At 61.0% G+C, this 24,929-nt stretch overlaps 1 protein-coding gene and 1 long non-coding RNA gene across 3 annotated transcripts in view; one reads left to right on the forward strand and one right to left on the reverse strand.

The window, feature by feature from the left end:
• Window positions 1-24,929, reverse strand: part of PRDM16 (PR/SET domain 16) — a 314,516-nt gene that overhangs the window by 210,764 nt on the left and 78,823 nt on the right. For both annotated transcript variants that reach the window (XM_078073881.1, XM_078073882.1), the window contains exon 2: window positions 2,597-2,946. In XM_078073881.1, coding sequence (XP_077930007.1) covers window positions 2,597-2,946 — 350 coding nt within the window. The remainder of the gene's footprint in view (window positions 1-2,596; window positions 2,947-24,929) is intronic.
• Window positions 15,417-16,352, forward strand: LOC144381793 (uncharacterized). The gene is made up of 3 exons (XR_013447616.1): window positions 15,417-15,506; window positions 15,644-15,758; window positions 15,952-16,352. It is a non-coding gene; the product is annotated as an uncharacterized LOC144381793 (long non-coding RNA).

Genomic DNA, 24,929 nt, shown 5'->3' on the forward strand with positions numbered 1-24,929 from the left:
GTGGGTCAATTGCAGTGAAATCAAATTGCCCTGATTTATAATACTTAATTGCCAGTGTGAGCGCGAGCAATTACACATCCGAAACTCGGCGCGTCCCAAGATGATACGCACACCTGCGCTGTCCCTGGGCCCTGCCTCTGACCATCCCGGGTCTGGCCGGCGTCCCCTGCGGACGCGACCCTCCAGCGCTGACGATCTCTGCATCCCAGTGTCTCACGAGTGCACTGCCAACCCACAGAGGGCATCTTCGCAGGACCACGGCCCTGGGGTCTGCCGTGGTTCAAGTGCCTTATTAGCATTCATGACTCGGGGGCTCCCCAGAGGCCCCTCTCCCGTCCAGAATCACAGAAAGACCCGGGATCCCCCCCAGGCTCGGGCCCTGTTTGCAAAGGCAAGGACAGGGCCTAACTGTGAAGGGGCAGCCGAGCCGCCGGTCCTGCCAGAGGAAGGCACAAAACAATGGGAACCCGCAATCATCTGTCCGCGGGGACATGTGGGAAATCCAGCAAGGCGCTCACTTACAAGGGACGACGGTCGGTTTTCCTGCCCCAAAGGCCGAAACTAAGGTCCAGGGAGCCAGAAAAAAAACGCCTAGACCTTATTTATTTTAGGCAAAAGTGGGTCTGCCCTGAGTTTTCAGGGTGCCCGCCTCCTCCCCTCTCTCCTGCATCGGGGGAGGCGGAGGCTTCCAGCCCAATTCGGCATCGGTCCTCGGTCGCAAGGACAGCACCACAGCGGCTCAGACCCCGTGTGACAGAAGGCCACAAAGCCCAAAGGCGGGTCACAGAGGCAGGTCCCCGGTGCCCGAGCTCACGAGGAAAGCAAAGTCAGCCGAGATAATGTCGGGGTGCGTCTGGAACACTGAGGACGTTGGGTTGTGGGCAAATATTCCTAAGTGCTGGCATGAAAGGCAGCTGTGAGGTCACGACCACGGAACAAAGGCCGCTGCAGACATGGGAGGCGCGCCGTGGAGGAGAACGTTCCCTCACGTGCGCAGAGAATAAACAATGTGCAAAGTCAACAGGCACCGGGCAGATCCTAGTGACAGCCGGAACCAGCCCTGGCACCGAGCGAGCCGAAGCGATACGGACCATTTCTTGAGAAAAAGAGCAAACAGAAACTTTTATCGGGTCAGACAAGCACAAAGTTGCCTCAAGGTCATCCAAAGCGTTACCTGTGGGGTTCGCATACCCTCTGCCCTCTGCAGGCCGCCTGCTAATTACACAGTGCACATCTCTCCGAGCGTGTCGACAAACACCCTTAAACCCCTCTATCGAACAGCCGGGTGGGGGGACAGGACAGGCCGAGTCTGCAAAAGGCTCTCCTTGGTCCCCTGAGGGGCGACCCCATGAGCCACGAAAGAGCCACGTGCCCACAGAGCCACGGGGATTTCAAACTCCTTTGCTACCCACCGCACCCTGCTCCCAGGCCCCTGGCTGCTCTGCTCTGAAGGTGACCCCGACCTTGAGCGGCACACCCCCGTCGGCCACCTCCAGACAGCAGGGGACACACTGGCTCCCACCACAGGGGTTCTGGCCTTCCCGTCCCTTCATCCATCTGGTCAACCCACCTCTCGCCTAAACCCTCAAGGCCCTGGGCTTTCAGCTGGCGCCCCATGTCCCCAGCGTCCACACCCCACATGCCGCCACGGGCCACATCCCCTCGCCACACAGGGCCCTCTTCCCTCCATGGACACTTCGCCCCTTCCTAGAGCTGACCTCCAGCAAGCACTTTTGGAAGTTGTGGAACGCCCAGAAGGAATCTGGGTTTGCATCTGCATTTTCTGCCCAGGGAGGGTCTCTGCCAAAAATACCAGCAAGCACTGGCTGTGTGAGGCTGGAAGAACAGCCAGGGCAGCGGCGAGAACACTTCCATGGGGCTTGTGGTCCCCACGAAGACCACCTCTCAAGACCCCCGAACCCTTGACGGGTGCTCGGGGACAGTGGCGCCCCTCACCTAGCGGCCCCCCCTCCTGACCGCAGAGAGGGGCTCCAGAACCGTCAGCCAGGCCCAGGTTGTTAGGGAAATCTAAGCCGCAGGATGCCCCTCCCTGGCAGGATGAGAAGTGGGGGCTCCTCTTAGAGAGCCGGCTGGCCAGGGCACGGTGGGCGGGGGGCTCTGGCATGCACGTGCAGGGGGCGTCTGGGGGCAGCAAGGTCACCAGGCATGTTTTACGAGATGCCCCACCCCCATTACAGGAGGTAGGCCCCCATCTGCAGGAGCGTTCCCCAGAGTAGAGACTCCTGTTCCGGGACATTCCATTAATCTGCACGGTTCTGCAGAGACTGCAGCCTTAGCACCTAAGACCCAGACGGGGAGCACGGGTGTTTTAAGACATGAGCTCATTAAAGACACATTTCCGGGAAGAGAGCAGGCCTAGCCTATGGGGGCTGACAGGCGCCCACGAGGACCGCTGATGTTTGCTGAGTCGCGTCATGCAAGCTGCAGGACCAAATAAGCCTGGGAAATGTGACATTCGAGCGCTCTCTCCGACTGAGCCTCCTGCCTCGGGCAGCGCTGCTCAGCCCGGCTTTATAAATAGATTGAACACAAGATAAATGGCCGTGATCAATCACGCTCACACGGGAATGCTCACCTCCCATCCAAAGTCTGCCTCCTTCCACGTGGCCCGGGGTGCCCCCATGTAAGGGCCAAACCTCGCCCCGATTTCCATCCTCTTCTTGGCCCAGATCCCCAGGCCTGCCCCCGGGATGGAGGACTCTCGGAGCTCAAAGTCTGGCGGGATGGGAATGTCCTCAGGAATGTAGACGGGGGCTTCGTACGGCGAGCCCTCCTTGGGGGTGAAGTCCTCGCTGGTGGGGAAGGGGGACGGCGGCCCCATGGGGATGGGGGATACGACGCTGTCCTCTGTCTCGTACTCCGCGCTCTCGCCAGCCAGCAGGTCCGGGTCGGGCTCATGCATGTTATTTACAATGTCGCCGTCACCTGAAGGAGACAAGGCAGCGTCAATCTTCTGCGGCTCGCCCTCCCCCGTGCATGACACGTGGGGACCACCTGGGACACGGGGCAGAATGGGGACCGAGGGCGCCGACCGCCACCCCCTGCCCGGGAGACACGCCCTTTGCTCCGCATTCCAGGGACGTGGGGAAGCGGCGTTCAGAACCTCCACAGGGTTGTGTGGCTCCGCGAGGCCCCACGTGGCCCCCCAAGGACCTGTTGGCCCCTTCTGCTTTAGGAAAGCAAGGAGAGGAGATGCCCACGCTCCATGAGTTTGGGAACAGTGGGGAGAGCCGTCGGAGAGGGCACCCTACCCAGGGCCGGTAGTGAAATAGTCTCTCCAGAACCATTCCGGTTTGTGTCTGGCGTTGGAAATTAGGGGGGACATGTCTCAGATTCTTGGGAGGACTCAGAGTTTGGATTAGTATGAAATCTGCTCCAACACCTGGGCAGCCCTGGGCATCTTGGTGGGGGCCAGGGGGACAGGTTCCTGAGCTCCTGATGACCTAAGGGCCAGTTAAGACAGAGGTTTGCTGAGGTCACAAATGTGGGGTTCGCGGGGATGCAGGTCACTGGGTCTGAGGTCTGGCGCAGGCCTCTCTTTGGGGTCCATCCTAGGAGACGGTTGGTGCCAAGATACGGCTACCTGGATGTGCGCCAGGCCCGAGGCACAGGGGAGGCCGAGAGATGTGGGCCGAGGGAGGAATGGGGGAACAAGGAGTAGCCGGTCAGCCAGGAAAGCAGCTCTGCCCAGAGGAAGGGGAAGCGGGCACCCAGACAGCTGGGAGTCCCCAAGGGCACGACGACCCCTTGTCCATCCACAGACAGATAAACAGATGCGTCAGCCCACACAGCGGACTGTTACTCAGCGTGGACACCCCCTCACCTCGCCGTGGCGCGGAAGCACCTGGACGCTCAGAGAAGGGCGCCGGCACGGAGGCCCACGCGGCACGCTCGGTGCACGGGAAGTGTCCAGAAAAGCAAGGCCAAGAGACGGAACTCATGCCGTGGCTGCTGGGGGCTGGGAGGGAGGGGCCCCGGGAGTGACTGAGTCTCGGGCACGGGTCTCCTCTAGGGAAGGAAATGTTCCCGACGGAGAGGGAGGTGTTGGTCGCGCACCTGCGTGAAGGTGCCAGATGAGCTGTCCCGTTCGAAAGCTGAACGTGTACATTACACGACCGTGGACCGTGCCGCGCGGAAACGGGGAGGTCAGCGAAGGGCGCCCACCGACCTCCGACCTGGACCTTTCTGCCCAAGTCCCTTATGCACTGGCCTGAAACCGGGGACAGGGACCCTGCCCCCGGGCCCCTCCCTGCCCCCCTCTGCCCCGGCGTGGGGCCTGGGGACGCTCGAGCACAGGAGAAATGACTTCAGAGTCCTCACGCCAGTGCAAACAGATCTGCTGAGAAGTAACAAAATGTTTTCTTTCAAAAGAAACCAAAGTCTTGAAAAAAAAAAAATCATGGGGATAACACTTATTTAATTTAGCAGCATTCAGAGAAGTAATTATTATGTTTTACGTGGCCAACGGTTCCCTTCTAATTGACTCGTAGGCTCCTTTCAAAAATGCGACAACAGAAGGGCAGCTATGGTTCTCTTGGCCAGAAAGATCCAAGTCGTTAGGTTTGAAAGAACACCCCCATAAACCTTCCCGGCGACCGTGCACAGCATAAAGGTAAATTGGAAGGGGGGGTAATTAACATGCCGCCTCATTATCTGGAACTGGTAAATGCACGAGGCTCACACACAGAATCAGGTCGGGAGCCCCCTCCCCATGCGCTTCGGGGTGCGACGCCTTTGCCTTCCAGGACAATTAGGATCTGCTAGCGCAGAAAGCGGGGAGGGGTCCCCATCCTGTGCATATTCATCTCAGGGCTCTTTGGGGGCTTTTTTTTTTTCCTGTTTGAATTCTACTTCCCAAAACTCCTCACCTACTGGAGGAAAACCAAGGCTTTAAGGGCATGTTTAATTTACTGGCCAAGCAAACAGTTTAGGAGAGAAAGGTGGTGTTTCCTGCTGATTAAAGGCAGGCAGTGCGCGGCTGGCCTCCCACCCCCGGCGGGCACAGGGGTTAAGTGATTGCCTGAAGCCACCGGGAGAAGCCGGGTCTCCATTCCGCGGCCCCCGCTGTTGGGGGGGGGGAGCTCCTCTTTCACCGGTGGGGTGAGGAGACCTCATCAGTGTGTGGGAGACATTTGGAGAAAATGAGGTGCCGCAAACAGCCCGAGGCCCTGGAGAAAGCCGCAAGCTGCTCGGGGCCGCCGGAGCCCTTCCAGGCAGACCCACACAACTTGCCCAGGTCCCCAGGGTCCCCGAGCAACCAGAGAGGCGGGATCAAAAGAGCATCCTTCCTCAGCCCTGCGCTCCAGCCAGGAGCCCCTCTTGCCCTGGGCGAGGCGGGCATGTACAGGGAGTGGGCATCATTTTCCCCAGGCCCCCAGGCCGCCGGCACTTTCCAGCCGGCACTCTCTCGAAAGTCAGGATGCAGAGCCAAGAACAGGAGCTTTTTATGACTTTGGAAATATAGGCTGTGCAATCGTGTGTTGTTTACTTGTCGGGAGAGCCGAGGTCCTTTATTTGGGTTTTGTGGTAATTTCAGGCTAAGGGTTCATGACTGAGTCCATCGTTCCTAAAAATTCTTTTGGGAGACTTACTACAAAATCATAAAAGCAGGGAGGAGAGGAGAGGGAGCCTGGAGCTGGTGAGCCAGCGGAGCCGTCCTGAGCCGTGGCCACGGGGCACCTGCTGCTGGTCAGCGGCCCCGCCGGGTCCCTGAGCTCTTGGGAACTTCGTGCTGAAACCCCGTTTGGAGGCCTGTCACATGCTGCTCGATGTATGGACAACGGACACTCGGTCTCAGAAAACGGGTCAGAGAAGTGAAGAAACCTAGCTGCTCCCTGGGTCTGGACCACACCGGCTGGGAGCCACCACATCCTCGGTCCCAACCTGCCCTGGGTCCCATCCAAACCCTGAGTTTAGGGCTCGTTCTCTTCCAGCCCCACAGTGGGAGCCTTGTGCCCCCCCCGCCCTATTGGTAGCAAATTACCTCTGATCGGAAGCCCCCCCCATCTAAACATCAAAACAGCAGCCAGGATGTCGGGGTCTGGAGAGAGAGAGACGAGAGAGACGGCCCCCAGTCAGGACCGTGCCCAGCCCGCCAGTCCCTCCTAGGCTGTCCCCTGCCTCGGCGGCAGAAGCAGCACCTGGAGGACGGTGATCAGCAGGGTGAAGACCACCGGCCCCCGAACCTGCAGCTCCCCCGGGTCTTACACGGAGGAGTGGGCGGACTGGAGCCCTGCCCTTGGCTGGGGGCGGGAGGGAATTCCTCTGGGTCCATGCGTGGTTTGCTCCGGTCCTGCCTCCCCTGTGCGCCGCGAGGGGCCGGAAACCTGCCGGTGCCCCTGGCAGGGTCGCTGCGCCGTGTGGGGTTCTGGGTGGCCTGGGGGGTGAGTGTGCGTGTGTGGGCTGCACCAGGGAGGCACCTCTGGGTGGGAGGGCTCGGCTGCCCTCTGCATGGACACCCCTGAGAAGCGAAAGCCTCCGTGTGTGGCTCCGGAGCCCAGGAACTGAGGCCGCCTTCCCCTTCCTCCCACAAGGCAGGAGGACGGTGCTCCGGCCCCGGGCTGCCCCCACCGTGGTCCCAAAAGAACCTCACAGGGGCATCCTGATGCCGGCCTGCAACGTCACTGTGACCTTGGGAATGGTGGTACTGCCCACCCGCCCGGCGAGGGATGACAGGAGGCCCTGCCCGCGCGCCCTGTCCAGGGCCCTGGACCGCTCTCCTTGGGCTCACTGCCCTCCAGAACACCCCTTCTTTGCCCCAGGGCTTTCTGCCCCTGGACGCCTGACGTGCCCTGCCTCAGCCCTTGGGGCCGCTCACACCACTACTGGACCCCGGGCCCCGGCCCCCCAAGCCCCCGTCCCTTGTGCCCAGAGAGCCACCGGCCCAGCTCTGTGACCCACCCCGCCGGGCACGCCGGCTCCTGGGACACAGGGAGGCACACCGAGTGGGCACCGGGTGCCGGCTGCTTCCGGCCACTTCCATGAGTTCGCTCCTGGAAACTGCGGGGTCGAGGAGAAGGAAGATGAGCGAGAACTCCTGAAGAGAGGACTGCATATTGAGGGTGACCCCAGGGCCCGTTATAGATGGGTGCTCATGGGTGGAGTGGGAGGCGGGAGGTTATCGGAGGACCAGGCGAGGGAGGCACCTTTAGGGGCCGGGGCTCTCTGGGCACCGAGGCTGTGGGGTTGCCTGCATGGGCCCCCCCTGGGGTTGTAAAGCTAAGTGCACAGGCCCGCGCCTGAGGGGTGCACTGTGACAGGACCCTACCCCGTGTCCGTGTCGGGGCCGCAGGGCTGCCCTTCTCTGTGTTTGTTCTTACAACTGTGTGTGAATCTACAGTGATTTCAGTTACAATCTCTATTAAAAGAGCACCTACTTTGAAAAATACCCATTCTTTATTGCACCCATGTGCGCAGTGACAGTTCCTTCGGCTCTGGCGGTTTCCACGAGAACACGTTTAATTACTCTCTTCTGTCTGCCCCCCCCGGGGGGGGGGCTTTAAAACCACAAAACCAGCCTCTGAGGCTGACAACTGGTGTCCCCAGTGAACTTGAGAAACACCAGGGACCTCTTGCTCACAAGGGCACAAACGGGCCTGGTGGCAGCATGTCAACCAAACCACAGGGAGGGTCCCCAAGACGAGCTAGGCCGAGAGCAGGGAGGCGGGTGTGGACCGCCCAGCAGCCTGGCCCCTGGTTCCCCCCTTGCCCTTAACTCTCTGGGCTTCGGAAGAAATCAGAAAAGGTGGTGCCGATTGCCCAGGACTGGGGAGCCCCATTATCTTCACACTTGGTGTGGACAGTGGTGCCAGGTGGGGCTGGGACAGGGGACGCCTGCGAGGTGCCCAGCGCCCGGCCCTGCGAGTGAGCCCCTGAAATCTGCCCCTTCTCCCCTTCAGGCCCAGCACCCTCCTGCCCTAATGCCCCCCTGATAAACTCTCAGGGGCAGATCCACCGGGAGCCCGCGCCCAACGGCACGTCCGTCCGCCTGTTCCCCAGGGTTGAGATGGACTCGATACCATGCGTGTCTCAGAAGACTGGGCCTTATCAGAACACAGTGCCACGGTGATTTGGAAATGTTAATTCTTACAAACCCGTGAGATACCGCCAGGAGCACTGACCCCACCTTCATGAGGTCCCCAGGGGGTGGCAGACGCGGCTGGTGAGTGGGAGCTAAAGGCAGTCCCTGGATCCACCCCCAATCTGGGCGCTTCTGGGAGGCTTCCAGTTGGACTCCTTGGACCCCGAAATTCTGATGGAAGTGCCCTGTGGCATCTCCAGAGGGGCCCCGGGGGAGTGGGCAGGCCAGTAGCATGGACAGAGGATCGTGGGCAGAGCTCGGGAAATGTAAAAGGGACCCCTGCACCCCCGACCCTATTGTCAGTGCCCTGAGGTGGGCCTGCTCGGCTGCCCTGTCGGCCCCATCAGCGGTGGGAGGAGGGGCACGCCCCCCCACGGGTACCACCTCCTCGCTTTACAGATGGGAAAACAGAGGCACACAGAGGTGAGGCAGGCTGAAGCCCACACCGCGAGCTGCTGTGCTCCTACACCCATCCCAGCCCTGTTTGGGGGGCACTGGGGCTACAGGTCACGCCACAGCCACCAGGACAGAAACCCCAGAACAGGGGAGAATGTGCGTGCAGGAAACTATCTGGTTACTTTCAAAGCCGGGCCTGGCGGGGGAGCTCCGACCAGGCTGGTGTTGGCCGGGCCTCGCCCAGAACCCCGCACAGAGCCTCCGTCCCCCGAACGCGCTCACTGAGATGCCGCCGTTCCTCCCCGGAGGAAGAGACAAGGGTCTTTCAGAAACAAAACGGGTGGGCGACCTGGGGTCTGACGGGAAGCGCATCCTTGTCCAGTTTTCTTTTCTGCTTCATGGCCTCTCATCCCCGTCGCTTGGGGTTAGAGACAGAAGTGAACGTGCTGTACTTTGGAAGATGGCAGAATGCCCTGAGGAGGGTCTGACGTGACGACAGGCCGGCTGGCGGCCCCTGGTGGGCCCAGCCTCAGGGGACCCGCAGCTCGGCCCACAGACCCCCACCCAGTGAGAACCCGTGGGGCATCACCTTGGGGTCTGTGTCAAAACAAAGTGTCCTCCACTGATCTGATGATGACCCTCAGGTGGGCACCCATGTCCCCCAGTGGAGGAGAAGAGATCACGGGGAGAGAGGGGAGAGGTTGCCATGACCCCCGGGAGCCGAGCGGCTCAGGACCGGACCTCGTGTGCTGACCTCTTCTGATGGCCTGGGCGGCCTGTGGTGAACCCCATCCGGGCCCTGCAGGGTCAGCGTGTCATCTTCCCTGCAGATCTGGGGTGGATGGCGCTGCCCAGCCTCGCCCTGGGGTGTCACCTGCTCTCTGGCTGCCGCCTGGGGTGGGGTCCACCCTGCGCTCTGCAGCCGGCTCATGGAGCCCACGAAGGGAACCGCCCTGGTCATCCTACAGAGGCCCCATCGCTTGCTCGGCCCTCAGAGCTGATGGAGCCTCCTCCTATGCTCATCCTCAGAGGAGGAACCCCAACGGCCTGGCCTGGGCAGCCCCTCCGCTCATCAACCGGCCCCCCAGGCTGAGGTGTACAGTGGGATAAACACGCCCTCCTTGAGCAGGTGACACCGCACCCGAGGTGAGTGGTATGATGTCCAGGCCTGGACCCAGCCGGCTCCCCGGAGCTCCGGGCTGCCCAAATGTCTCTTCAAGAACACATTTGGGGCTAAACATGGGGACAGACATCCTCCCTGGCTGGATGCGCCAGCTCGGTCCAGGTGCTCTCGAACATTCCCGGAGCCCCGTGAGGCATGGCGGCGGGCCCTCAGCCGGGAGCGCTCCCCCAGCAAGTCTGGACTCAGAGGTTCGTGGCTGCCCGCTCAGAGGAGCAATGGTCTCTCGTGGGCAGACCTCCTGGCAAAGCTGCACGACCCTGGGTCTGACGGTGCCAGACACAAGGACACGGGGGGTCCAGGGCTGAGTGGACACTTGACTCAAAAGGAACCATATTAACATTGAACTTCAATGAACTGGAAACCAGTCTAAGATCTTGCCCCTGGTCTGAAGAAGCCCAGGTGTATTTAGGAGGCAAGGGCAGACCTGAAACGAGGTGGGCGAGGGGGTCAGTGGCTCCGGCGAGTGGGGGTTCAGCCCAGAAGGGCTGAAACAATAGGAACGCATATGTGGGCAGACAGGGTTTAACACGGGGGGGGGGGGGTCACATCTCCTTAAAACATCAGAAGGTTTCCAGAAATCTGGACCAGCATCTGTCCACACGGCCCTGACTCACTCACCCCTGACCCACTTCCAACAAGCCCACAAACTTGCCACGTGAGTTCGGGAGGGTCCTCGCACTTCTGGTAACCCGTCTGGTCCCAGGAGAAGAGATACGGTGCCCATGCTTTTCCCTCGGACACACTTAAGGAAGAAGCGGCAGTTGACAGAGTCACCCGCGTCCCTGCAGAGCCCTGTCCAGGCCGGCTCTGGAAGCACTGGGGAGCTGCAGGGGCACCTGCTCAGAGCCCTGTCCTCTCCCTGGTTCTGCAGCCTGTGGGCAGCCGTGGGCACCGGAGGCAGTTTGCCCCTTGGGGTCGCGCAGGCTGCTCGGTGCTGACTGGGCCCAGGGAGCACGCAGCAGCACTGCCCTTGATTTAGGGGAGGCGGAATTGAGACGTCTCCCACTTCGTACCTCGGGGCAGGGAAGTTCAGGGAGTGAGTACTTTCTCTGGCCACACTGGCAGCCGGGGCCCAGTCCTGATTCCAAAGCTCTCAGACACCCAACTACCCAACCCCAAGGTTCCAGCTCCCATGAGAACACACCTGAAAAAGTGTCCTGGCATTTAGTGATGGCCTTCTTCATGTCCCCTGGAAGATATACAGGAAATGAATGGATAAACTGTTGGATGAAGGGATGAATGGGTGGGTGGGTGGAAAGATGAGTGGGCAGACGGATGGATGGACAGATGGACTGGTGGATGGATAGTCAGATGGATGGGTGGATGGATGAGTGGGTAGATAGATGGATGGATGAATGGACTGCTGGATGGATGGGCGGGTGGACGGGTGGACGGGTGGACGGGTGGATGGATGGATGGATGGATGGATGGACAGATGGGTACATGGATAAATGGGTGGATGGATGAGTAGGTGGATGGGGGGATGGATGGGTGAATGGGTGGATGGATGGATGGATGGATGGGTGGGTGGATAGATGGATGGAAGGATGGTTGGATGGGTAGATGGATGGACAATGGATGGGTGGGTGGATGGTGGGTGGATGTGTGGGTGGGTGGATAGATGGATGGGTGGACGGGGTGGACAGGTGGGTGGATGGATGACGGCAGATGGATGTGAGGACCATCCTGAGGACAATTCTTAACAGGAAATGTAGAAGGCAGGAATCCTCATTGCTTCCTTCCCTGAGGATGGACCCCATTGACATGACTCTGTGGCTCTTCTTCCCCCACTTGACTGATTAGTTAATCTGGGATGAGTACCTGGTTTGTTCCACCCAGCCCCCACCTTGGGAAGGGGGCCAGTTTCTCTATTGCTCCTTTAGGGCTGCCCTCCCTCCACCCACATGAAGTCGCCTGCCTGGTCTAGCATTCCAGGGGTGGGGCGACCATTCATTCCAAGCCTGCCTGGCCCTCACAATAAGCGGCGCGGTCCACCTGAACCTTTCTGGAGAACTAAGGTGAGGCTTAGCTCTCATCTTCTGACTCTTACTTCTCCGACCAGGCAGGGAGGAGTACTGTGTTCCGGGCCCCTCAGAGACCCCAGAAAGCGCCCCTGGGGTTTCAGAGCCTGTCAGGTGGCCCACCATCCCGCCCACTGCTGGAAGGGGAAGGAGGAGGGATGGAGAGGCGTGCACTCAGTCAGGCTGGTCTAAGTGGAGGATTTCTGTGCGGGTTTGTCTCTGTGAGGGCAGCCATTTGGGGAGAAGCCCCCTCCTCTGCGGAAGGGGTCTTGGGACTGCAGACCCACTTCCGGAAACGGTTCGCTGGGAAGGGAAGCGGGAGCCAAGGGTTCTGTCTGGCCAGCGTTGTCGTGCTGTCCCCGCAGCCCCGGGCCCCGGCGTTGGGATGACCTCGCCTCCAGGAATGCCCCCACCAGGAGCCGCCGCCCCCCGGGGCCACCTCTCAACCCGGCCTCCGGCGGCCGACGCCTCAAGCCCGCGGCTCATTGGCATTCCCCTCGCCGCACGGCTGCCGAGCGAGGGCGGGAGTGCAACGGCTACTAACACGGCAGATTAATAGCGCCGAGAAAAGACGTTTCTGCAAACATGCTAAATATTAATAATAATCAATTGTCATTTATATTCTCAAACCCACGCCTGGGACCTTGCCCACAGGGACCGGAGGGCGACGAGCCCCAGCTGCAGGGCGGATGGCAGAATTGTCATTAGGGCCCGCGAGAGCCTGGGATGGTGCCTGGCTCACCGCCCTCTGCAAGCCGCACCTGCACGGAAACCTCCCCACAAAGGTGGGGCTTCCTGCCTCGTCTCCCCAGTCCAGAGGCACGGCGACCTCTTGACCTGGCCACCTTCTGGCAGGCTCTTCTTTCATCCCAAACACTAAGTGAGCCAGGGACGGCCCGCGGGGCTGCCTCCTCTTTGCAGTGAGGTCGGAACAGCTCAGTGGTCTCCACTGCCTCCCACATCCCACCCAGGATGTCACAAGGATGGGGCAGCTCCTGACTGTGTGAGTTGAAATGGGTCTCCCCAAAGACATGTTTTGTCCTAACTCAGGTCCCGTGAAAGGGGCCTCGTCTGGAGATGGGGTCTGTGCAGCAGGTTAGGATGAGGGCACCGGGTGGTTCTCGTCCAACGTGACTGGTGTCCTTAAAGAGGAGACACATGGGTGAGGTGGCCGTGGGACCACAGAGGCCCCCAGTTTATGGTACTTTTTACAACAGTCCCGGAGAGTGGCCTGGGGGCCGCCATCCCCCGCTCCCAGGCCCCCTGTGTCCTTCCTCTGCCACAGCTCCATGAAGCGGGTATGGCCTGCCCATTCTTCAGGTGAGGAAACCGACACTCTAGGGGGACACAGGGCCCAGCTGAGCCCCTTTGCTGGAGATGGAGCCTGAGCAGCGGTCCTCAGAGCTGGGACGCCAGGCATCCTGCGAGCGGGTCTCCAAGCTGCGGCCAAAGCTCCAGGTCAGACCATCCTCCGCAGGGCCCAGCCTGGGGCTGCCAGAGGCCCTCGTGGATCCAAAAGGGGAGCAAAGGGGCTCCTCCCGCCCCACCATGCACAGGAGCAGACGGGGTCCTGCAAGGGCTTCGCCCGCTGCACCACCTGCCCCCTCCCGGGCCCTCCTCAGCTCATGCCCGCAGCCAGGCCTGGGTGCCCTGGGGCCACCTGCCCAGATGGAGCACCGGGAGCCCACTGCCCGCCACGGCCCTCCCCGGCCCCCGAGCCCAGACCACCTGGCCTTGCTGAAGGGTCCGCAGCCCAAACCACCTGGCCTTGCTGAAGGCGAGTGCATTATTCTAAGACGATTATTTATCCGTGCAGTGCTCTAGGGACCGTGCTGCTCCCGTTTCGAGCCCCCACCCCTCTTTCCTCACTGCCTCCATCGCCCCGGGCAGGCGCTGAATGGCTCGCGATGCACTGTAATTTCTATCAAGGTTCGTTCCTGGTACGAATTCTCTTTGTTTCAGAGAGATGTGATTTGGCCTTTTTTCTTCCTCTCCTTTATTCCTTGGTTAATACACCACTTCCCCGAGCCCTGGGGGCAGCGAGGTAGCCCACGGATTGCTCAAATCTGTCTGTTTTTCTTCTAAATCACAGCCAAGTCTCCCCGGTCACCCGCGCTAAGCACTGCGTGAGCCGGCGCCCAAGCAGGGGTGTTCTCCCAGAGCCCTCACGTCGGCACTGCTGATGCCCCAGCGGGGACCCCGGCCGGCAAGACCCCCTCAGACACCAAGGGAGGTTGGCCCCAGACACCAGTTCCCTACGCAACCCGACATCTGGCTACAGCAGAGGTACTTTTTAAAAATTGTGGTAAAGGACACATAACATTTACCGTTTTTACCATTTTAAGTGCACAGTTCAGGGGCATTAAGTACGTCCACATTGTACAACCATCACCACCATCTGTCTCCAGAACCTTCCCATCTTCCCAAACAGAGAGTCTGTCCCCGTGAAACACTCACTGCCCCTCCCTGCCCCCAGCCCCTGGCGCCCACCCTTCTCCTTTCTGTCCCCGAATCTGACTTCTTTAATCCTCTAGGGTTTGTCCTTCTCTTTCTGGTTTATTTCACTGAACGCTCTCGAGGTCCCCGCGCTAGAGCAGGTGCCAGCTTCCCCTTCCTTCGGAAGGCTGAGGAACATTCCACTGTGGGGACGGACCGCGCTTGTACATCCAGCCGTGTGCTGCTGGACACCCAGGCCACTTCCCCGTCTCGGCTCCCGTGGATAACGCCGCTGCGAATGCAGGTGTGCAAGCCTCTGACCAGGTGTGCAAGCCTCTGACCAGGTGTGCAAGCCTCTGACCAGGTGTGCAAGCCTCTGACCAGGTGTGCGTTCGGCACCAGGGAATCCCCCACCAGCCTCTTCCCCAAAGGGAGCGAGGCCCCATCGACAGCCCCGCGGCCAGGTCCGGCGCGGCCTCCCTCCTCGTCCCAGCTGGTTCTGCAGAACCCGTACACACGGCGGGCTCTTCCGCGTGCCCACGGAGGCTGTGTGGACGTGGTCCCTCCCGTACAAGAGGCCTATACCCAGCCTGTCGGGAGTTTCAAGGCGACGACGCACCCGCGCAGCGAACACAGGCAGCACCAGCCGCCAGCGCACCCTCAGCGCCCCCGGGGCTCCGTCCTCACCGAGCACCCCGCTGGGCTGGGCTCTGGGGCTGCGCTGGTGGCAGGACCCTGTGGCCGTCCCCTCCCCTGGAAGCTGCCTGGGGCTCTTCCCGTGCTCAGCCTGGGGCGCTGAGGTCAGGCCCGAGGAGTCCTGGATTCCCCAGACGGAGGAAGGGGGCAGGAACCCAGGAGTCAGTTCAGCCCGGGACTCCCAGCTCTCACAAACACTTGGGATTTTGCAGACCCAGAAGCCTTAACAGGGTGCCGAGGGAACGAGCCGAGCTGGGGACGGCCGCACCTGCTGGTGGCAGGCGGGCGGGGTGCAGACGGTTTGGGGGTACGTGGCTGAGGTCCCCGTGGGGGGTTCTGCAGGCTGGGCCCAGGAGCTGCCCCTGCAGGGGACGTCCCCTGGGCACGCCGCGGGGAGGGGTCGTGTTCTACCCCTTCTGTTCACTGCTTTGCTTTCCCTCCCTGTGCGGGCACCGCTGTGGAAGAACGGGTTAACGCTGGGCAAACACCCCCGACAACCGCCACCGAACTATTTATAGACATATTTATCTCTCCAGTTCCTACCAACTGGGCCTGTGGCTGCCATTCACAGGCCGGAGCAAGTCACGCCGCAAGTAAACAAATGTTGCCCTGAAATAAAAATCACAAGAGGAAGAAAGCCGCTCCGGAGCGCCTGCCTCCCCGGAAGGCCCGGGTGAGGGGTGGGGTGCTGGTGGGCCTGGGGTGCCCTCGGGGCGGGGGCGGTGGGGGAGGAGAGGTGGGCCCTGTTGGAGGCACCAGCAGCCAGAGCTTCGGGAGGCGAAGCACCTTCTCGCTGGGCCTCCACCCCAGCAGGGCAGGTCTGCACCCCCAGAGCCGTGGCCGCTCAGAACGACACCCAGTGTTGGCGCACAGTGGCAGAGGGCTCTGCCGCGTCCACTCGCCCCCAGCCCTGGAGATGCGAGAGGTGGGCGTGGGTCCTCCCCACTCCTTCCCCTCCCTCGGGGCCCCCTCGGCTCCCTGGGCTGCCTTGGTCCCCAGCAAAGCAGGAGCGCGGGGGTTGCGCAGCCTGGGACTCTCAGAGGCAGGTCCCGCGGTTTGGGAAGAGGGTCAGAGCCACCTGCTGCCCCCCAGGGGAGTGGTGCCTTCTTGTGCCTCAGCTCTCGAGGAGCCAGGGGGACCCTCCCAGCTGCACTGACCGGGCACCTCAGCTTCCTCCCTGATGCTGCCTAGACACGGGGCTGCAGACAGGAGGGATGAGCAATCAGCTGGGGGACCCCCACACTCCACGCCAGAAAGCCAGGGGCAGCCTCACCCCCTGAAGACGTGGGCGAGCCTCCCACTGGCCCCCAGGCCAGAGCAGCCCCCAGCTGCCGCCACCGGTGGCCGGCACCCACCCTGGCCCTCCGGCTGCATTTTGCCCTAATAAAGACATTTCTAGTTTTAACCATCAAATAAAGTGCTGAAGTCCGCCGAGCTCGTCCCGGCTCAGCCACTCTGTACCTTCATTTAGCAGGCCAGTGGCGAGAAAAAAAAAAAGAAAGAAAGAAAGAAAAAAATTCATTAATTTTTATTAACAGGGAGAGCCATTTGCTCCCTGTGACAATATTTGACTTGTCGAAATGATTTTCACCTCTGCCATGAGGTGGGCGCTCCCCACATACATCACCCGATTACTCGGAGCGCGCCGGCCACAGTCATTAGGCAGTGAATTAACGACAATCCCCAGCACTATTAATCACCCTGACAAAGGCGTTAGCTTGCTGCTGACCCGAGCGCGGCCGGCCCGGGACCGGGAGCCAGAGGAGAGGCCCGCTGCTCCGAGAGGCGCCAGGGGCTGGAGCCGACGCCGGTTCCTTCCCTTCCTTCCCCCCAAGATGCGACGCCGGCCGGAGGGCGCCAAGAGCTGGCACGGCAACACGGGGGCTGCCGGGCACGGTGGCATGGTGGGCACGGTGGGACCCGAGGTTTGCTTCCTTGCTTATCTGGTTCGTTGTCACTCTCCTGGTCCAGGGAGTGAACAGCATCCATGTGAAGGCCGGGAAGGAGGCGCCAGTGGTCTTACCAATAACCCTAGGGGCAAGGCCCAGCGATACCCCCATTGCACGGATCGGGAAACTGAGGCACAGCCAAGCCCTGGCCTGCCCCAGGTGGTAGTCTGGCGACGCACAGCGCTGGGCCTGGAATCCCGTCTACCAGGCCCCTGCTCTGGGCTCTGAGCCCTGTGGAAACGTCTCCCGGCCCCGACGTCCCCAAGAAAGCCGCTGGTGAGTCGGCTTCAGTCAAGTAAACAGGGTGTTTCCTTTGGCTCTTGACCAGCTTCACGAGAATATTTTCTAGCTGCACATTCTCAGAATGCGAGGCCTACGTGGGCAGATCTCGGGAGTCTGACGTCGTGACGCCCAGCTTCTCCCGCAGTCCCAGATCTGTGTGTCTTGTTGATAAGGGCGAGCGGAAAATCTGCACACAGTGCAGGAGGTGGCCCGCCGCGAAGCGTGGAGGACAACGAGGACACCGTGTCCGCACTCACTGCAGGTGGGCGGGGCGCCGCAGGCCGGCTCTCGGGGTCTCCGGCTTAGCGCAACAGCTCATCCGTTGTGGTCGTTGAGCCCCGGGCAGCCACCTCGCCGTCCCGCGGACTGTCTCATTGCCGTGGCTGGAACCCCGGGGGCTCGCTCACCAGGAGGGTTTCCCGGGCTCTGCTCCTGCAGCGTCTCTGCGGACAGGAGCCATGGGGCCCCCACCAGGTTCTTGTGGGGACCAGTGTCGGTACGTCCACAGAGCACTTGACACGGGGCAGGGCAGGCAGCAGGTGGCCCAGTCATGTCAGCCCCCCACCGGGGTCCCCACGGTGCCCTGACACCACCCTCACCACGTTGGCATATTAGTCCAATTAGTTGTCTCTACATTTTCAACCAATTTCTTCCCATTAACCCGGCCTTAGGATCTGCATCTCAGCCCTGTCTAACCCAGAGTTTGAAAGCACGCGGGTGGGGGAGGGGAGGGAAGAACTCCGCACCCATTTGTCTTCTTTCTCGGGGCTTCTCATTGTTTATGCCTCAGCAAATCTCCTAACTTCCTCATTAGCAACTAATTTACAAGTCTGCGATCTTCCCACCTGTTCCCGCTCCACGGCTCTGGCGCGGTGGCGGGACTGGAAATGGCCACTTGCTCACTGTGCCTGGCTGCTGCCGTGGCCCGCAGCAGGTGGGTGGGGGCGCGGGGGAGGGCAGAGCAGGTCCCCCTCCCTGCCTCCATCGCGGTGCGGAGAATGTCCACCTGGCCGCCCCTGAGCTTTCATGTGCCCCTGGGGACAAGCAGGGAACTGACCTACTTCTGCCTCCAGCCAGGGCCTGTCCCTAAACCTGCTCCCCGACACCGGCCCACGGCTCTGATCCACGGCCCCAATCCATGGCTCCGATCCACGGCCCCAATCCACGGCTCCGATCCACGGCCCTGATCCACGGCCCAGGCACTGAACTCCCGGAGAACTGGGAGAACTCTGGATCTGCTGATTGCCAACTGGCAGGCTGGCTTTGGATGGGGTCAATTTTAGAAGTTCCTCTCACATCAAAGCTTCTCACGCAGACCGGGGACCAGAGACAGGGGCCTTCATCTCCTCCTTCCTTTTCTCTTGATAACGCCTTGAACATCCCCTCCTCATGCTTGCTCCTGGTCGTGGTGGCAGTGGGGTGTAGACCACACTGACGGAGCCCTCACTGGCTGCGGCAGTTCGCTCTAAGTCTCAGGAGTCCTTCCGACCAGGGAGGCAGGACTGAGCGGTGGTTTAGAGGACAGTGTTCAATCTTACGGGACAGCGTCGGGCTATGTGTTGCTGTGTGTTCTCAGGTGAGTGTCTTGAGGTCTCTGGGCCTCCTGGCAACCTCCGCATAGAAGGGGACAAGGACGCCTGCTTTGTAGGGCTTCCAGGAGCACGAAGACGGCCCAAACACATGGTGGGCTTCTAAGCACCCTGGGCTCATAGTTAGCACCCAAAACATTTGGCCTGGTGACCATCCCACATCACAGCTGAGGCCTGAGTTCACTCACAGAGGCCAAGAACACAGCCCGAGCTGCACCTCCCACGGGCACCCACCTCCCCCCAACCACCAGGAGGCTCTGGCCAGGGCCTGGCTGTGAGGGGGGCCACCGGCTCCTAGCCACGCACAGGAAGCTTCGCTCCAAGAGCACTTTCTCACTTGAGAAGGCCACGGGCCATTCGTGAAACGCTGTCCCAGGGCTGTACCCCTGCAAAGGCCCCATTTAATGGGAGCGCTGACCTACGGGAGGCTTACAAGGGAAGTCAGGTGCCTGGCGACACATTGAACCGGGCCTGCCATGGGGGCTCATTCTCCTTTTCAGAATTATCCAAGGTGTTCCTACACAACTCCGGAGCGTGCTCGCCACCAGGAGACACCTGGCCCGTGGCACCCGGCGTGGCAACCTCGGCGTGGCGTCCGCCACTGGCCACACGAGGAGAGCCAGCCGCCCGGCTTCCTAGCAGAGTTCTCTGGGAGCTGTTTCTTGTTACTTACTTGCATCAATTTGATTTTCTCTGCTTAAGTGGAAGGCTATGGGAAAAGCTGGGCTTGGAAATCCATGATTTCCTGGCAGTTAATGAATTTCAGCCAAACGGAAAGCAAGGTGAGGTTCCAGTGTAGCCCTCAGACCCAGACGCAGGAAGGGCCAGGGGCTACGGGGGGCTCTACCCTGCCGTCCCGACACCCCCTTCCATGCCCACAAAAGCCCCTCTCTGAGGCCCTTCTCGACTTGCATTTTGCTAAGCATTCAGTAATGTGGGGGGTGTAGCCATGGGGAAAGGAGGCTGCATCCCCATCCCTGAGCCCCGGTGAACCCCTATTCCTGTGTCCAGGTGGGTCCCCGTCCCTGAGCCCAGTGAACCCCTATTCCTGTGTCCAGGTGGGTCCCTGTCCCTGAGCCCTGGTGAACCCCTATTCCAGGTGGGTCCCCATCTCTGAGCCCAGTGAACCCCTATTCCCGTGTCCAGGTGGGTCCCCGTCCCTGAGCCCCGGTGAACCCCATTCCTGTGTCCAGGTGGGTCCCCGTCCCTGAGCCCCGGTGAACCCCATTCCTGTGTCCAGGTGGGTCCCCGTCCCTGAGCCCAGTGAACCCCTATTCCCGTGTCCAGGTGGGTCCCCGTCCCTGAGTCCCGGTGAACCCCATTCCCGTGTCCAGGTGGGTCCCCGTCCCTGAGTCCCGGTGAATCCCATTCCCGTGTCCAGGTGGGTCCCCGTCCCTGAACCCAGTGAACCCTTATTCCTGTGTCCAGGTGGGTCCCCGTCCCTGAGCCCTGGTGAATCCCTTTTCCTATGTCCAGGTGGGCCCCCGTCCCTGAGCCCAGTGAACCCCTATTCCTGTGTCCAGGTGGGCCCCCATCCCTGAGCCCAGTGAACCCCTATTCCTGTGTCCAGGTGGGTCCCCATCCCTGAGCCCAGGGGAACCCCCATCCCTGAGACTGGGTGGGCTGGTCCCTGCACCCGGGTGGCAGCTCACACTGGGAGACTGCGGCCCATGACAGCGGTCCCCTCTGGGAAGGACCGTCTAGAGGACAGGCCCCGGAGCATCCGCCATCAGCCCCACAGGCCTTGAGCCCCGTCTGAGCGTCTCCTCGTGCACTGGACCACCAGGCACAGAGGCCCAAACTCTCCCCCATGGGGTCACAGACACAAGGGCCCATCGAACGATCAAAGACATCTGAACTCGGGGTGGTGGGAAGCCTCTGGAAGGCAGGAGCCCCGCCCTGAACGGCTGGGGCACAGGCACGGGCCCCAAAACACCAGGGGGTGGGAGAAGGGGTGCACCGGGCTCCCGACATGGCTGACCAGGCGTTTGTCGGGGAGGCCACGCCCCCACACACCCGTTTCCCAGGGGACCCCAATACGGCCCCTCCTCTGGAACTGCCACCCCGGTGTCTTATCCCATCAACACGGCAAGGCCTGTCGGCGCCTGCGACCCAGCTGAGACCTCATTCTGGTGCAGGTGGCCTCGCTCACCCGTGCCCCTTGCAGGCCACGGGCTGCCGCCGGCACTTAGGTACCAATTCCTCACACTTCACGCCCGGCCCTTCCAGACACGCGCAGCCCGGGACACAGCGAAGTTTCCTGTCTGGTCAGCAGATTGCTGATGGGTTTGCGCAGCGGCTCGTGGGGGGCGGGGGCCGGGCTCCGCTCTCGCTCCGCACAAGGGCCCCGGCCGGCCGTGTGCGAGCAAACGGCTCCTGGAGCCTGTCGCCCGAGCTCGCCCGCTGACACTGATCATGTTTCCAGAAATTAGAAACAAGGAAGCAAAATGCTTCTGTTTAAAAACTTTGTCTTCTCGAATTGCCTATCACACTGTCTGCCAACCCCAGGACAACCTAAAATTATTCCAAATCACTTTTCAAACCTTAGAAAACCACGAAAAGGGAGTGATCTCCTGTGTGTGTCACGCAATCCACTTCAGCTGTGGGCTGGCCATCTGAGGGGCAAGGAATCCACGGGGCAGAGGCCTCTGGGGTCTGGGCAGGCGCGGGTTTCGGGGTGGGGGTCCAGCGTCACAACCACAGATGATCTGCACCCCATGATTGTTTTAGAGGGCATGCCCAGGCTGGCCGGTCAGAGAGGGGGGCGTGTCCCCATACCCTGCCCCAAGGACGGCGCGGCCAGACATCCCCCGGAGGCCTCTTGGAAAGATGGTGTCGTGTGGGATGAAGTGGGCAAATATTCATTGTTGTGGGTTGAACCGTGTCCCCCCAAATTCACGTGTTGGAGTCCTGAGCCCTGGTACCCCAAAATGTGGCCTTATTTGGAAATAGGGCCACTGTGAATGTAACCAGTTAAGATGAGGTCTCTAAGGTGGGTCACGATTCCACATGACCCGTGTCCTCATGACAGGGGGAGACCAGACACAGATGCACACGGGCTGAGGCGGTGTGAAGACGAGGCAGGGGTGGGGCGGGCCTGGGGCGACTCTGTGCCGGCCTCCGCAGGAAGCAACCTGCCCACGGACACACTGACCTCAGACTGCCGGCCTCCGGAACAGGGAGAGATTACACTCCTGCTGTTGAAGCCCCGGTCTCCGGCGCGGAGTTACGACAGTGCTAGGAGGCTAAGTCGTCCGTTACCTTAATTGACAGACTTTGCAGGTTTCCACTGAGCACCCACCGTGCGCGGACAGTTACAAGGAGCTCATTGCTTCCCTTGGTCGGATGCTCGGTTTGGACATGTAGCAGAGCTGCGTTTCTGAGAAACGGCCCCCGCAGTAGCTGCTGGGGGTTTCCCTGCTCGCCCCGCTCCTAAAGCGTTCCGGAAGCTGTGCTCTTGAACACCAGCTGCCCTGACCCTTGACCTTGGGCCTCCTGCTGCCGGGGAGTCAGAGGCGGTAAAATCGGGACAATCCAGTCCCTACCTCGCCCGAGACTCTGAAGGTTAAAGACAGCAGAGCTCAGACCGGCGCCTGACACCCCCGTGCGTCCCGTGCCACCGCCGGCCTTCCCCACGCCCATCAGGGTGCAGGACCTCCACGGCAAGCATGCGTCCTACTGCTGTCAACCCCCGATTCTTCACTTCCCAGGGCAGGGCCATTTCTGTCCCAACAGGCCTCTTACAGAACCAGGGTAAACTGGCGATTAATAAATGCATACCGAGGACAGCCCCGGCCAAGGCAGAGGCCGCTCCAGACCGGCTCCCGAGGGCTGCGGATCTTGGAGGAGCTTAGGTAATCTTTCCTTCCCCGGGATAAGCTGTTCCATCTTAAAAAGATAAGCCAGCAAATCCAGAAAGACAGAAAAGAGAAGAGGTTGCCAGGGGCGGGAGGGAGGGGGCACGGGGGCTCGGTGCTGAATGGGGATGGAGTTTTTGTTGGAGAGGATGAAAAAGTTTGGGGTAGAGCCCGGAGATGGCTATACCGCACACGAACGTGTCTCACGCCGCCGAACTGCACGCTGCCCCGGAGCTAACCTGGTAAATGTTACCTGGAATCTGTTTTACCACAAATGAGGCAAGCAGGCCGGCCGGGTCTCGGAGAGAAGGTTCTCCGGGCGCCACCGCCTCCTCCATGCTGCTCGTGAGCATCTTCTTCGGAAGAAATCCTGTTTCTTCTCTGACATGTGTGGCCCCCTCTTCCGGACTTAGCTACCCTCGTGGGCGGCCGCGAGGCCGGCCTTGCGTGGTTCCGCATGGGACGGGGCCAGGCTGCCACGCGGGAGCGCGGGGACTGGGGGGCGCAGACAGCGGGGAGGGGGGCGGCTCCGCGGGAGCCCGCTGGTGGGGCCTCGGAGCGGCTCCAACACCCCCGGGGAAATCTGCCCGCCCGAGCCGCTCGATGACAAAGTGCTTCCCGCGCGAGCGCGGGGACCAGGCCGTGTCTCGCGGAACACAAAGGGCACGGCCCAGGAAGTGATTTTAAACCCAATTGTTCCAATTTCTTTTGTTCCCCATCTTCAGGGGTGCCTGGGAGACCAGCCCGTACTGCTTCCAATAAAAAATCGGCAGTGAGGGCTGGGCACGGGATTTTGCAATGGGAGCCGCCCCCTGATGGCCCTCGCCTCATCATTACGCGGGGCTAGCTCGTGGTTTTTCATGCGCCCGGCGAAATCCCCACACAGATGTCTGCCGTTTCAAGGAAACGGCGGATTTGACAGTCCCTCTGTGCGGGCTGGCTGGGGTTGGGGGCCATCTCTCCTGACCGGCTTCTCTGGCAGCCGGGCGAGCAGGGGACACTTAATTGTGGAGCCCGATTGCTGGCAGGAAGCCCTGCCTCGTCCAGCGGGCAGCCAGCATGATAATGAGACAGTTTCTATGGAAATGAGCTTATAACTATTCATTTTCTCCCCATTCCCGACCCATCCACAAAGAGGTTTTCCAAAATGACCCCCATTTTCCTTCCCCCAACATGTCCTCACGCCACCGCCCGACCCGCTAATCAGCCCGAGGAGAAAGGAGGGAGGAAATGCTGTCCTTTGACAAGATGTGGGAAAGCACCTCCTTGTACTTGGTGTGGCTGTGTGACCGGCAAACAAAGAACCCTCCCCGGCTCCAGGGGCCAAGTTTCCAATAAACTTTCCCCTGACCACTTTCCAGCGTGCTTCTCTGTGTGTTTTCTGGGGAGGTCTGAAGCCGTCCTCTGCCATCTTTTGAGAAACTTTGAAAACCGTCTTTCTCTTCTGGAACATTCCTGGTGGGCCTGCCTCCTGCGGGGCCTCCCTCACCTGTCGGCGGCTCCCAGGGACCCCCGGTCTTTCGTGGGACAGAAAAGCACCGGGAGGTGACAGGGTGCCCCCTCCACATCGTCAGGGATGGGGGAGAAGCTTCCGCGAGCCAACCTCACCGCATTTTGTCTCCCTTTTAGGGTCTCGGGAAGATAGAGGGAACACATTGTCGCGGGGAGAGGGAAAAAGAAAAGAAGGAAAGCTACAGACCCACGGGGAGTTTTGCCTGAGATGCAGACCAGGGGCTCAGACGTGGGCTCGGCCCCCTTGTGGCTGTGTGGCCTCAGAGAGGGCACTTGACCTCTCTGAGCCCCCACTATCCCACCCGGAAGTGCTGTGAGAGAAATGACCCGGACAATTCCTGCCGGGCTCCTAGCAGGGCGTCTGCAGCAGATTTTGAGGCGGGCTGCACTGGGGGACCCAGACCTGAAGTCCTGCTCGGTCACTCTCTACCTTCTCAGCCCACCCGGACGGCTAAGGGCAGGGCCTGCAGCCTCATCCCGGGGTCCCCAGGGCGGATCCCTACAGGACCCCAGCCAGCAGCCTCTGTGCATCCCACGCTTGGCCGAGGGTGAGCTCTCCAGCCTGGGGTGCGCAGAGTAGGAGATGCAAATACAGGATACCCAGCCAGTCCTCAGTTCTAGAGACACGGCGGGTGAATTTGGAGTGTAAGTTTGTGCTGCATGTGAGAGCCTCTCACGCACCTGCTTGCCCTGGGCTGCGCCTGGGAGCCTGTTCCAGCAGACCCGGGGTGGGGGGCGGGGGGGCTAGCTTCCCGCACTTTGTAAAGAAAAATATTTAACAAACCCTTAAGCTCAGACTCCTCCGCTGCACCCCCCCCCCCCAACAAAAGCTGGTCGCGCCTGTTATGATCAGATTGTGAAGTCCTAGCTTCCTCCAGGCCTCGGGAGAGGGGAAGGCGCCTTCTTA

Source organism: Halichoerus grypus, chromosome 5 (assembly GCF_964656455.1).
Source record: "Halichoerus grypus chromosome 5, mHalGry1.hap1.1, whole genome shotgun sequence".
NCBI lineage: Eukaryota > Metazoa > Chordata > Mammalia > Carnivora > Phocidae > Halichoerus > Halichoerus grypus.